Here is a 14137-nt window from a genome sequence, read left to right as displayed (position 1 = left end):
TGTGTGTTCTCTGATGTGATTTGAGGACTGAGTTGCAAATAAAGGTTTTCCCACATTCGTTACAGTAATAAGATTTCTCCCCTCTGTGTGTTCTCTTATGTACTGTATAGTCTGCCTTATGGTAGAAGGTTTTCCCACATTTTTTACACACAGGGTTTTGTCTCCTGTATGCATTCTCTGGTGTATTGTAAGGTATGAATTCCTAGAGAAGAATTTCCCACATTCCTTACATTCACAGAGCTTCTCACCTGTGTGTGTTCTCTGATGTCTGGTTAGGTCTTATTTATTGTAGAAGGTTTTTCCACATGCATTACATTTATAAGGTTTTTCCCCTGTGTGTATTCTCTGATGTACTGTGAGGACTGATTTCTCAGAGAAGGATTTCCCACACTCAGTACATTCATAGGGTTTCTCCTTTGCATGTGTTCTCTGATGTACTTTTAGGCCTGAGTTACGACTATAAGTTTTCCCACACTGAATACATTCATAGGGTTTTCCCCCTAGGTGAGTCTTCTGATGTTTAGTGACATCAGACTTGTGGCAAAAGGTTTTGCTACATACCTTACATTCATAGGGTCTCTCGCCTGTGTGAGTTCTCTGATGTAAGATATGAACTCCTAGAGCAAGATTTCCCACATTAATTACATTCATAGGGTTTCTCACCTGTATGTGTTTTACGATGTATTGTGAGAACAGAGTTGCTTATGAAGGTTTTTCCACATTGATTACATTCGTAGGGTTTCTCCCCTGTGTGAATTATCTGATGTACTGTAAGATATGACTTATGATAGAAGCTTTTTCTACATTCCTTACATTCATAGGGTTTCTCTCCTGTGTGAGTTCTCTGATGTATTATGAGGGATGAATTCCTAGAAAAGCATTTCCCACATTCCTTACATTTATAGGGTTTCTCTCCTGTGTGGACTCTCTGATGTAAAGTGAGGAGAGATTTCCTAGAAAAGCATTTTTCACATTTATTACATTCATAAGGTTTCTCTCCTATATGGATTCTTTGATGTTTGGTTAGCTTTGACTTTTCATAGAATGGTTTTCCACATTGCTCACATCCACAGACTTCCTCTCCTCTGTGTATTCTCTGAGTTACATTAAGTACTGACTTCTCGTACAAAGGTTCCCCTGATTTGTTACTTTCAAATGTTTTCTCTCTTGTGTTAGGAAAGCTTGATCTGCTAAAATTCCTACACTTTCAATATATTTATAGTGTTTCATCTCCAAATGAACTCTATGTTTCAAGAAAGTGGACTTCTCAAAGGTTTTTACATATTCATTAAACTCATAAAAGTTTTCTCTTTTTTCTGACATTTTATGGACCATGAGAGTTGAATTATTACAGAACACTTTATTATATTCATTATGTACACAATGACTCTCTCCTGTGTAAGCTTGCTACATGTAATGAAAACTGCCTTTCCATAGAAATCCTTTTCACATTCCTTATATTCAAAAGATTGCTCTAAATTTTGAATTTTCAGATATGAAATGAAGTCCTCCTTATGACTGAGACATTTTCCATTTTGAATAAACTCATAAGGTTTCTCTTCCATATGAGTTTTTTCATGGTTACTATTGAGGAACAGTTTTCCATATGCACTGAGGTCATGAGGCATCTTTCTTAAATAGTTTTTCTTACTATTAAATAAATCTGAAATGTATTGCAAACTCATACCACATAAGTCACATTTACAAGGTATTTTTATGGAAGGAAGTGGGTCTATGCTGAAATCAAACACTTTTCCTACTATGTTACCTCTCTCTCTAGTCAGTGTTTTGTTGTTGATATACGGAGCTTGCCAGATACGTCTGTCCTGGATTTCCTGACAGTGCTCCAGTTGATCATCCACTTTGCAGACTTCTAGAAATAAGAAAAAATAACCACAACTTATGAGTCTTGTGATATTTGTGATGAAATTACACTTACATACATATGTGCTTTTATATATGTTGACTTAGTTTCCTGGAATAAAGTAATCCAAAAAGTGTTAATCTCCTCCAGCCCTTTGGCTAGAAAAAAATAAACATGAAACCTTATAATGTGGAAAGCAGGGTGGAAATTCAGAACACACAATGGGCAATTTACAAATATGTACTTCGAAACAACACAGAGGTTATAAATAACCATAAAGGACAGTGAGTATAGAATAGACACAAATAATGACATAAAACATTAGATATAAAAATGATACTAAAAATATATAAAATAAATAATATAAATATAAAAATGGCTAATCTAGAAATGGGACATGCAGAGAATGAGAGGCGCAAGAAAAACTAGTAGTTAACAGTTTTCTAGAAAAATATCAGAGGAGGCCAGGCGTGGTGGCTCACACCTGTAATCTTAGCACTTTGGGAAGCCCAGGAGGGAGGATCACCTTAGGTTGGGAGTTCAAGACCAGCCTGACCAAGATGAAGAAACCCCGTCTCTACTAAAAATGCAAAATTAGCTGGATATGGTGGCACATGCCTGTAATCCCAGCTACTAGGGAGGCTGGACAGGAGAATTGCTTGAACCCAGGAGGCGGAGGCTGCGGTGAGCTGAGATCACACCATTGCACTCCAGCCTGGGCAACAAGAGCAAAACTCTGTCTCAAAAAGACAAAAAAGAAAAAGAAAAAAGAGAAGAAAAATGTCAGAGGAATGGTTTTATTCGTATGAAACATATCAAGTTTTAAATGGTGTTCTTCTACCACTTGAACCCACAAGGCAGGGGTTGTAGTGGTTAGTGTTTCAGGTGGTATGAGTGAAAAGTGAAAATATAAAATGTAAAAATATTTAGAAGACAGTTTACAAAAGTAAAACAGTAATAGATATGTTTTGTCTTGTTTTGAGATGGAGTCTGGCTTTGTCACCCATGCTGGAGTGCAGTGGCACGATCTTAGCTCACTGCAACCTCTGCTTCCTGGGTTCAAGCGATTATCCTGCCTCAGCCTCCCGAGTAGCTGGGATTACAGGCGCCCACCACCATGCCCAGCTAATTTTTGTATTTTAGTAGAGACAGGGTTTCACCATGTTGGCCAGGTGGGTCTTGAACTCCCGACCTCAGATGATCCACCCCCCTCAGCCTCCGAAAGTGCTGGGATTACAGGTGTGAGCCACTGTGCCTGGCCTTTTTTTGAGACGGAGTTTTGCTCTGTCACCCAGGCTGGAGTGCAGTGGCATGATCTCAGCTCACCGCAACCTCCATCTCCCAAGTTCAAGTGATTCTCCTGCATCAGCCTCCTGATTAGCTGGGATTACAGGTATGTGCTACCACACCCGGCTAATTTTTTTATATTTTTGGTAGAGATGGGGTTTCACCATGTTGGCCAGGCTGGTATCGAACTCCTGACCTCAAGTGATCCACCCACCTCGGCCTCCCAAAGTGCTGGGACTACAGGCGTGAGCCACCGCACCCATCCCAATAACAGACAGTTACTTAACATCATTAAGAAAGGAGGACAGAAAGACAAAAGTAAAATAACATTATAAGGGTCATTTGTGAGAACAGCAGGCTTATAGAATGTAACAAGATAAGTGATGAAGATTTATGATTTGTCAGTAATGATTTTAGTTTCAGTTCTTGCCAGTTTGCAGGGTATCAGAACATCCTCCCAGACTCCTGACCGCAGGTAAAACACTGCGTGAGTGGCCAAAGGCACTGGAAATAGAAAGGGGAAGGTCATCAGACCAAAACTTTGTATCACGGATATAGCAAGAGCTTATTATTATTTTTTGAAGATTCAATTTTATTGTTTTTCAACAGGTAATTTATGGTGATTACTGAAAACATATCAAGTTGTCTCCTAAATGTTTGTATCTTGTATTTTGTATCTTGTTAGTTTGTATCTTATATTTGTATCTTGTATTTACTATGACATCCACTGCACCTTTCTTCTTTTTGTACTTTGTTTTTTTGATATTTCCCATTTTTTCTTCTTTACATCTTTGGAAGTTATACTATACCAGTTTCTCAATGGTTGGCTACCCATTAAATTTTACCAAGCTCTCTCATTCATCAAGATTCAGAGTTAGTTAAGTAATGATACAATATCCATTATATGCCACATACCAAAGTGAGTTAATATCGTAAACCTCTTTTCTGAATTACAGAAGGATTTTGAAACACAATTTGATTATCCCCACCTCATTTATATGCAATTATTGTTCATTATATAATTGTGTCTTTTTTAGCACTATAAATTATCGTTATTATTTTATACAAACATAATTTAGATTTACCTATGTTTCCTAATTTCCTATCACTTATTTACCAATACTCCCATCTCAAGCATTCTTTTAGGGTTCATTTTCTCTCTTCCTGTATTTGCTATTAGAATTTTACTAAAAAATATGCAAAAGGTATGGTTTTTATAATTTATTGCAGGATCAATCCAATTTTAATTCTTTTTAAATGTTAAATATAGTGTTCAGTAATCAGTGCTGATAGACATTCCTTCTTCCGTACTCCTTTTATTTCCTCTTTTACTACTCTGAATGTGTCTTACATGGTTGTTTTATAATTACTAATACATCCGTGGTCTTAATTAATGGGTGTTTGAAAATATATTTTCGATTATTTCTGTTTACTCTCACAAATGACTTATTTCATCAGGTTTTGGTTTTAAGCTCATGTTTTGTTTAACTGTAAGTGGGAATATTGGGGATGCTTATCCTTGAGAGGAATTATTTTCCTTTCCTTAAAGCAAGCTACCAACCTAAGGTGACGGCCTAGAGTCTGGATCCCCTAGTGTGGGAGTATAGGAGAATAAGGGTGCAGAAAAGCCCTCTATCCCTACAGCAGGAGTGCAGAACTATATTGGGCCCAGGATCCTTTACTGACAGAAAAGTAGAGGTCTCATAACACTGAAGAAGAAGCAGGCACAGTTGTACCTCAGGCTCTGCAGGGGATTGTTTCCAGAACTTCCCTCAGATACCAAAATCCACAGGTGATCAAGTTGCACAGTTAGCCCTGCCACACCTGCAGATACAGAGGGCTGACTGTACACGGTGAAAGCCCCCATGCTGAGGCCCAGGCACACAGGGCCTGCCTATGACTAAGGCTGTGTTAGAACAACAGAGAACACCCTTGCCCCCACCACAAGCATAGCATAGAGTAACAGGGAGCAGCAGCCTATTGCTGGCAGAGGGGCAAGAGCAGGGAGACACAGGCTTAGAGGGATAGCTAACAGCCGACACAGAGAAGCATAGGGAAAATTCTCCTAATGCAAAATATCTAAGAACAATGGGATAACAGACATATACAAGTAACAGGAGACCCAGGGAAAAAAGATGAAAAACATCAAACCACAGTTGTGAAAAGTGAGAGAACAGCAAGAAAGAAAAATGTCACACACACACAAAAGGCAAAATCTATACATATCATAGCCAAACAGCTAAAAACCAAGGATAAAAAGAAAATCTTTAAGGTAGCCAGAGAAAACAGGATATTAAATGCAGAAAAACAAAGATTTTTAAATTACAGCAGGAAATAATATATAAGTCAGAAGACAACAGAATGAAATATTTAAAGTATGGAGAAAAAAAATGTCAACCTAGAATTCTATACCCAGAGAAAAAAAATCTTACAAACAAAGATAGTTTTTTTTAGACAAACAAAAGCTCAGAAAATTCACTGCCAACAGAGCTTTGCTTTATGAAATACTAAAGGAAGTTATTTACACAAAAGGAGGAAGATACACAAAGATATTAAAAATGCCTAAAATGTTTTCAAAATGGGGGGCAAATATAAAAGTCTTTTAAATCATTATAAAAGATGACTGGCTTTATAGAGCAAAAATACTATTGATACATTGTGGGGTCTCTAAGTAAAAACATATGTCTACAGTATCACATACAAAGGGAGGAAGACTTTAGCCCAGGAACTCAAAACCAGCCTGGGCAACATGGTGAGAGCTCGTCACTACTAAAAATACAAAACAACTAGACAGACATGGTGGTACGTCCTGTAGTTCAAACTACTCAGGAGGCTGAGGTGGGAGGATCACCTGAGCCCGGGAAGTTGAGCCGTGATTGTGTGACTGCACTCTAGCCTGGGCAACAGAGCAAAACCGTATCAAAAAAACAAAAAAGAAAAAAAGGGAAGACGGAATGGAGCTGTATCAAATCTTAAATCTTACATTGTTGTAAGATTCTAAGGTTATATGTGAAATAGTATAATATCACTTGAAAGGAGACTGTGATAAACTGATAATGCTTATTGTATATCATGGGGCAACCACTTAAAACAAAAATTAAGAAAGAAGTACAGGCTGAGTATCCCTTACCTGAAATGCTTGGGACCAGAAGTGTTTTGGATTCCGGGTGTTTTTGTATTTTTTATTTTTTCAGATTTTGGAATATTTGTATATTGTCCTTTGAGGGAGTACTTGTGTGAGGGAATCTAGGTGATATGGTTTGGATTCGTGTCCCTGCCCAAATCTCATGTCGGATTGTAATCCCCAATGCTGGAGGTGGGCCTGGTGGGAGGTGATTGCATCCTGGGGACAGATTTCCACCCTTTGGTGCTGTTCTCATGACAGAGGTCTCAAGAAATGCAGTTGTTTAAATGTGTGTGGCACCTCCCACCTCTCTCTCTTCTTCCTGCTCCGGCCACATAAGACGTGCTTGTTTGCCCTTCACCTTCCGCTATGAGTGTAAGTTTCCTGAGGCCTCTGAGTCATGTTTCCCATACAGCCTGCAGAACTGTGAGCCAATTAAACCTCTTCTCTCTATAAATTACTCAGGTAGTTCTTTATAGCAATGCGAGAATGCATATAGCAATGCGAGGACGCATATAGCAATGTGAGGACTAATATACTATGCATGTATACAAAGATATATCACAGCTAAAGGGGGTTGAGAGAGTCTTTTTCCCTTAGGGACACTGAATAAACTATGTGTTGTGCCCCTACACTTTGTGCCCCATCACATAAGGTGTGGAACTTTCCACTTGTGGTGTCCTGTTGGCACTCAAAAAGTTCTGGGTTTTCGAGCATTTCAGATATCAGATTTTCAGATTAGGAATGCTCAACCTGTAATACTAACAAGAATCCAGCGGAGATAAAACAAAATAAAAATTATCAATCCAAATGAGAGAAAACGAGGAAAAAAAGGAAAAAGAACAAATGAGCAAGGAGGAAACACTCGGCAAAATAATATGAATCCAAACATTAAAAAATTGTATTAAATATATGTGGTTGAAATATCACAATTAAGAAGCAGAAGTAAGACTGGGTGCGGTGGCTCACGCCTGTAATCCTAGCACTTTGGAAGACCGAGGCAGGCAGATCACTTGAGGTCAGGAGCTCGAGACCAGCCTGGTCAACATGGTGAAATCTTGTCTCTACTAAAAGTACAAAATTTAGCTAGAAATAGCTTGAACCCAGGAGGCGGAAGCTGCAGTGAGCTGAGATTGTGCCACTGCATTCCAGCCCAGGCAACAGAGTGAGACACCGTCCCCGCCCCCCCAAAAAAAAAAAAGTAGAAGTTTTCACATAAGGTATAAAAGCAACATCCAACCACACACTATTTTAAGAAATTCATGGCTGGGTACAGTGGCTCATGCCTGTAATCCCAGCACTCTGGGAGGCCGAAGCAGGCAGATCACAAGGTCAGGAGTTTGAGACCAGCCTGGCCAACATGGTGAAACCTCGTCTCTACTAAAAATACAAAAAATTAGCCAGGTGTGGTGGCACGTGCCTGTAATCCCAGCTACTCGGGAGGCTAAGGCAGGAGAATCGCTTGAACCCAGGAGGCGGAGGTTGCAGTGAACCGAGATTGCGCCATTGCACTCCAGCCTGGGTGACAGAGCAAGATGCCATCTCAAGAAAAAAAATAAAAGAAATTCACTTTAAATATAAACAGATTAAAAGTATGGAAAAAGGTAAATAAAATTAAAAGACAACTGGAAGAGCTAAATTAATATCAAAGTAGCGTTTAGAACAAAGAGTATTACTAGGTATAAAGAGAGACATTACATAATTATTAAGTGGTTAATTCATGAAGTGGACATAGGGATCCTAATATATACAACTTAATAATGCTCCAAAATTCATAAAGCAAAAACCAAAATAATCAAAAGGAGAAATTCAATCCAAAATTGCAACTGAAGATTTCACTGTTGTGTATCACTGACACAGAAAGTTTTTGAGTGTTAGACCTTGACCTCATTTTCCCATTAGTCCTATGATTTTTATTGTACTCATTTGCACAGAGCAGTGATTCTTAGGAATGTATACACTGCATTTTAACATAATTCACTTTATTAGAATACTGTCATTCTCCCCACTTGTTTTTAGCCTCCACTTAATCAAATTAAATACAGTCTATAACGCCCAGGTTTTCAATAACACATTCTCACATTTGCTTTAGAATTAGTTCCTCAATTAAATTCAGAGGTTACCACCAATATTTTTACCATGCTTTTTGTGTCACTTCTTGGTTATCTGATATTCATCCTCTAATAAAAGGTCTTAGGGATAAAGGGCCCAGAATTCTTGCCTATTCAAAAAAAGGTTTCCTCTTTTTTGTTAAAGAATTGCTCTTTAACCTGGTATAAAGTTCTTAATATGACCCACCCTAATGATTTTGTAGCAATTGCTCTGCAGACTTTTATCAATTTTGTTTAGCAAATTTTGTTATGGAAAAAGCTGAGATCAGCTGGACTTTTTTCTTATATTGACTGGCTGTCAAAATGATTCTTTATCTTTGAAAGCTAGTAATATTATTAGGAATATATCACGATGTTGATCATTGTTGGTCTGCCTTCCTGAGGGATGGTTTGTCTTTTTATGTAGATTCAATTGTATCTTCTTTTCCCCAAAAAGTGTTCTTGGAATATTTTCAATATTGGTTCTATTTATTTCATTTTCTACTTTGGGGAATGAACTGTATGTAATAGCATATATGTGAAATATCTTTTATACTATCTTCTTTATGCTATATTCACCTTTTATTTACTTCAGTTTCTTCTTGCTTGAAAGGCTTTCCACATTTATTTCTAATGTACATTTCAGCAATGCCTATTCTTTGGGAATCCTCCTATTTGCTTTTATTTATTTATTTTTTTTGAGATGGAGTTTCATTCTGTTGCCCAGGCTAGAGTGCAGTGGTGTGATCTTGACTTACTGCAGCCTCTGCCTGCTGGGTTCAAGCTATTCTCCTGCCTCAGCCTCCTAAGTAACTGGGATTACAGGTGTGCCACCATTCCTGGCTAATTTTTTGTATTTTTAGTAGAGATGGGGTTTCACTATGTTGGCCAGGCTGGTCTCAAACTCCTGACCTCAAGTGATCCACTGGCCTTGGCCTCCCAAAGTGCGGGGATTACAGGTGTGAGCCACTGTCCCTGGCCCCAATTTGCTTTCTTTACTGTGATTCTTATTTTCTCTTCCAATTCTTTTCTCAGCCTGACATCCCAGAATGCATTTTATTAAATGAATTAAAACATTATACTGTTGCCTTAACATCCTTCTTGAACTCTCATATCATGCAGGTAATCAATTCAATTAGTCGTTTTTGAAATTCATGGTTTATTATTTGGCCCAATTATTTATCTACTTTATGTCCACTTTGATCAGGTGACATTTCATCACCTACTTTTTTTTCTAATCTTTTTCACCTCTTTATTCTTACAGTAGTTTTGTGGGGCATTTTATGCTGGTTCCTTTTGGATTACTCAGCTTCAAAGGACATGAGCTTTTATACTGCATCAGTTTTACTAGGTAAAGGGAACAGAGCCGTGTCTGAACCTAACAAGAGAGCTTCTTATGAACAAGTGTTTTGCACATACACCAAACTCAGTTTATGCATCAACCCAGATTGTCACTCCTTTCTTGCCAGAGTAGCCTTAGTAATGGCTTGCTCTGTTATCACCCTCTTGTACTTTCTCTTCATCCTAACCAGCCTTACTCCCCATTTCCTCACTTCTGTAGTAGGTCTGCCCATCCTGACCAATAGTTATTGAGTAAATTTTTATTTCAAATTGTTTGTAGGAATACAAGCTAAGATAGCATGTAAGTTTATTTCCCCACATACAGGTGTCTGTAACATTTTTTTCTAAAATGGAAAGTCTCATTTTTTGCATTGTCACAGAAAAATATGACTTGTGTGTCTGTTTCCATACGTAACCCTACATCAGCTTCACAGAACCAAACTGCATTCAAAGGAGCTCCAGCTGTCCTGTGCACAGCACTGATGTTATTCCAAGAGAGATTTAAGCTTTGCACCTCAGAGTATGTACTTTGTCTCTCTCAAGTATATTACCAGTTCCTTCAAGCACCAGAAATGTTTTTATTTCTTTTCATCTGCTGGTACATATAGCCCTCCTTAATTTTTCAGTGATTCTGACAGCATTTCCACTTGTATTGATTTGGGGTTTCAGATATCCTCTATTGTCATGAGATAAAGTTTGTGTTGCTCTTTTTCCTTATTGCTTCTGGATGATCTGTAGACAGAGACAGAGAAAATGCTGACTTTACACATCCTGCTTCAGAGAAGCTCACTTTCTCCGTGAAACACTGTCTTCACTTGGCTGCAGGACACTACATTCTTTGTTTTCTACTCATCCCCAAACTGCCTTTTCTTTCTTCTTTGCTCAGTCTCCTCACTTTCATGACTTCTGAAAGCTAATGACCCAGGGGACAGCCTCCAGTCCTATCCCAAAAGAGAGGTTATCTAATCCATCAGCTTTAAGTACTAAACTTAAAAACTGTTAACTACTGCCATAAGCTGATAATTTCCAAATAAATATCTTCCTCTTGGACTTGTCCCAAACTACCTGCTTATATGCCCAAATGCTTATTTGCCATGTAAACCTGGATATTTTATAATCACCTGAATCTTTATGTGTGCAAACTAAACACGTAACAATCCCTCCAAAACTGTTTCTCCTCAATATCCCCCAACTGGTATCCACTTATCCAACTGCTCTGGGTGAAATCTTTGTAGTCACTCTTGACTCCTTTCTTTCTTTCATGTTCCATATCCCACCCAATAGCAAATGTTACAGGTCCCACATTCAAAACATATTGAAAAGCCAACCACTTTTTAATTTTTTTTTTGAGACAGAGTCTTGCTCTGTCACCTAGGCTGGAGTGCAGTGGCGCAATCTCAGCTCACCTCAGCCTCTGCCCTCCGGGTTCCAGCAATTCTCCTGCCACAGCCTCCTGGGTGGCTGGGATTACAGGCACATGCCACCACACCTGGCTAATTTTTGTATTTTTAGTAGAGACGGGGTTTCACCATGTTAGCCAGGCTGGTCTTGAACTCCTGACCTCAGGTGATCTGCCCACCTCAGCCTCCCAAAGTGCTGGGATTACAGGCGTTAGCCACTGTGCCCAGCCAAAAGCCAATCACTTTTAATAATCACCACCACTCCAAAGTGTAAGCTACTATTCACTTTTAATAATCACCACCACTCCAAAGTGTAAGCTACTATTGCCTTTTTGCAGACTGAAATACTCTCCTGACTCATGTTCCTGCTTTCATCCCTCTGTCCCCAATAGTATTTTCTTTGCTTACCAGCCAGAGATATTCATTTAAAAGACAAATCAGCAAATGTTCCTTATTGGGTCAATAGCTTCTCATTTTACTCAAAATAAAATCATAGTCCTTACCATGGCCATATGGCCCCACATAATTTGGGCTCCCATTACCTCTCCAACATCAACTCATACCACTCTTGCGTCATTCATTCTTTTCAATCCACACTGATATTTGTGTGTCCTCAAAGACCACAGGTGCACTCCTGCCTCAGTGCCCTGCACTTGATGCTTTCCCTGCTATCAAGACTACTCCCAACTCCCACCCTCATATCATTCAAGTTCATAGCATCCAAAAGCCCAACTTTCTAAAGTTTAACACTCCATCATTCTTAACTTTCTTTAATTTCCTTACTATTTTACATAACCACTTGGCATATCTGTGCATGTGTGGTAGTGTTGCCATTTTTGATCCTTATCTTTTTCTCCCAATCAGAAGGTAAGCTCCATGAGGTCATGGATAAAACTCAGTTCACTACTCTATTTCCAGCACCTAAAACTTGAGTGACACACAGTAGGAATGAACATATGAGCAAACTCTTTTTTTTTTTTTTTTTTTTGAGACAGAGTCTCGCTTTGTCGCCCAAGCTGGAACACAGGGGTGCAATCTCAGGTCACTGCAACCTTCACCTTCCTGGTTCAAGTGATTCTCCTGCCTCCGCCTCCCAAGTAGCTGGGATTACAGGCACCTGCCATCATGCCCGGTTAATTTTTGTATTTTTGTAGACATGGGGTTTCACCATGTTGGCCAGGCTGGTCTCAAACTCTGACCTCAGGTGATCTGTCCATCTTGGCCTCCCAAAGTGCTGGGATTACAGGCATTGAGTCACTGTGCCTGGCCATGCAAATTCTTGAGAATTAAAAGAATTCATACCATGTCACTGGCATCGTTCTGCTTAATACATGCCAATTCACCTGGTTATCTCTGGCCTGGGGGCTCTTCCTCTAATATCCATGGCTGCTCTCCTTGTTCCAATTTGAAGATCACTTCTGGTTTAGGGACGCAATATCCTGTGAACGAGAAATGACATGGAAACTAGGTGAGGATAATGGACTTTAGGGCCTCTGAAAGAGGGAGAAAATGAAACTTCAAAAGCCAATTTCAACCATGTGTGGGAAAAGTAAGAAAACAATAACATTCTTTACAGCACCCCAAACAGTTCTTCTGCTTAATACCCTGAATATCAAGTTTAGTTTAATTAACCTCAACAAAACTTCCACAAGTTTCAGCAACCAAGAAAATATGTACACACTAGGAGTCTACATGAAAAACAGTTCCTACCTACCCACTGAGACGAGGTGGCTGTAGTTCTCTAGCATCACATCCCTGTACAGGGTCGTCTGAGCAGGGTCCAGATGCTGCCACTCCTCCTGGGTGAAGCCCACAGTCACATCCTCAAATGACAAGTACATTCCATTCAAATTTAAGCAATCAAAATTTAAAGACATAAACGCCGTAAGAGGATTATTATAATGTTCACTATTCACAGATAATCCGAAAATGTGTTATAGGATGTCTACTTTTGCACTGTACTTGGTTGGAAAAAAGAAATCATAATAGTTATACCCCACCGCCATGATAAGTAATTGGTGTCCCACCATGTGCCTATGTGTCACAAAGAATTCTCCTACTTGGGCGGAATATGAAGACAACTAAAACAATATTACTGTTCTCAAGGAAAATACAGTCTGATAAGCACAGGCAAACATATAATCACATAACTACAATAAGATGTTGCAGGTACTATAGTGAAAAGATGTAAAAAGTTATCTAAGCTTACAAAGGGGGAGAAAAGTTCTATTCCTGCTATTTGGTTGGGTTTCACTGAGGAGGTGAAGATTTGAATTCTTAAACAACTAGAGTGTTATTCATGAACCCAGGCAATAGCATAAGAATGGATACAGCTATCATAATGTAGTTAAAGGAGTAACAATAAGCACATAGAATAGTATTGTTTGGGACTCTGATAAGATAAAGAGCTATAGAGGTATTCAGGGAACATCATTGAGTAATTTTGGACTTGTTCCTATAGAATTAGGGGTATCCAAAATATTTGGATATTTTTCAATCCTGGGTAACCTTTTTTTTTTTTTTTTTTTTAAGATGGAGTTTCGTTTTTGTTGCCCAGGCTGGAGTGCAATGGCGCAATCTCGGCTCACCGCAACCTCTGTCTCCTGGGTTCAAGCAATTCTCCTGCCTCAGCCTCCTGAGTAGCTGGGATTACAGGCATGTGCCACCACGCCCAGCTAAGTTTGTATTTTTAGTAGAGACGGGGTTTCTCCATGTTGGTCAGGCTGGTCTCGAACTCGCAACCTCAGGTGATCCGCCCGCCTTGGCCTCCCAAAGTGCTGGGATTACAGGCATGAGCCATCGCTCCTGGCCCTATCCTGTGTAACCTTTTTGTTAATTTATAAATTATAAACTTATATTGCCAATCTACGTATTAAATTTCACTCTTTTTCTTAGATTATAATATATGTAGGTAGGCATTTGAATATTTTCTTCTTTAATCCAATGGACTGTCTCATCTAGCTCAGAGATGACTGACTGCTGTGGGTAGTAGGAAGCCAATAAGTAGACACAAACCAGCAGAGAGAGAAAG

At 39.1% G+C, this 14137-nt stretch overlaps 2 protein-coding genes across 4 annotated transcripts in view; both read right to left on the bottom strand.

Moving 5' to 3' along the window:
• Window positions 1-279: 279 nt before the first annotated feature.
• Window positions 280-1323, bottom strand: LOC134740126 (zinc finger protein 25-like). The gene is made up of 3 exons (XM_063669469.1): window positions 1204-1323; window positions 664-1096; window positions 280-584 (listed from the first exon to the last, which is right to left on the bottom strand). The coding sequence occupies exons 1-3, from the start codon at window positions 1321-1323 to the stop codon at window positions 280-282; spliced, it is 858 nt and encodes a 285-aa protein (XP_063525539.1).
• A 27-nt stretch (window positions 1324-1350) lies between these two features.
• The window catches only part of LOC129006804 (zinc finger protein 37A-like), a 39742-nt gene continuing 26955 nt past the window's right edge, over window positions 1351-14137 (bottom strand). Inside the window, exons 3-5 of one of the 3 annotated variants that reach the window (XR_010127408.1) lie at window positions 12821-12929; window positions 12450-12545; window positions 1351-1873 (exon numbers count right to left, since the gene is read on the bottom strand). Coding sequence is in view for 1 of the 3 variants with exons in the window: in XM_063669793.1 (XP_063525863.1) it covers window positions 12454-12545; window positions 12821-12929 (201 nt within the window). In the remaining 2 variants the exon portion in view is untranslated. Of the gene's footprint in view, window positions 1874-9982; window positions 10439-12449; window positions 12546-12820; window positions 12930-14137 lie in introns of those variants that run through there. The other 2 variants (XR_008492083.2, XM_063669793.1) reach the window with 2 other exon arrangements.

This window comes from Pongo pygmaeus, chromosome 8 (assembly GCF_028885625.2).
Source record: "Pongo pygmaeus isolate AG05252 chromosome 8, NHGRI_mPonPyg2-v2.0_pri, whole genome shotgun sequence".
In the NCBI taxonomy this organism is placed as follows: domain Eukaryota; kingdom Metazoa; phylum Chordata; class Mammalia; order Primates; family Hominidae; genus Pongo; species Pongo pygmaeus.
The sequence above is the reverse complement of the archived record's forward strand: the minus strand, read 5'-3'. Positions and strand labels throughout refer to the sequence as shown.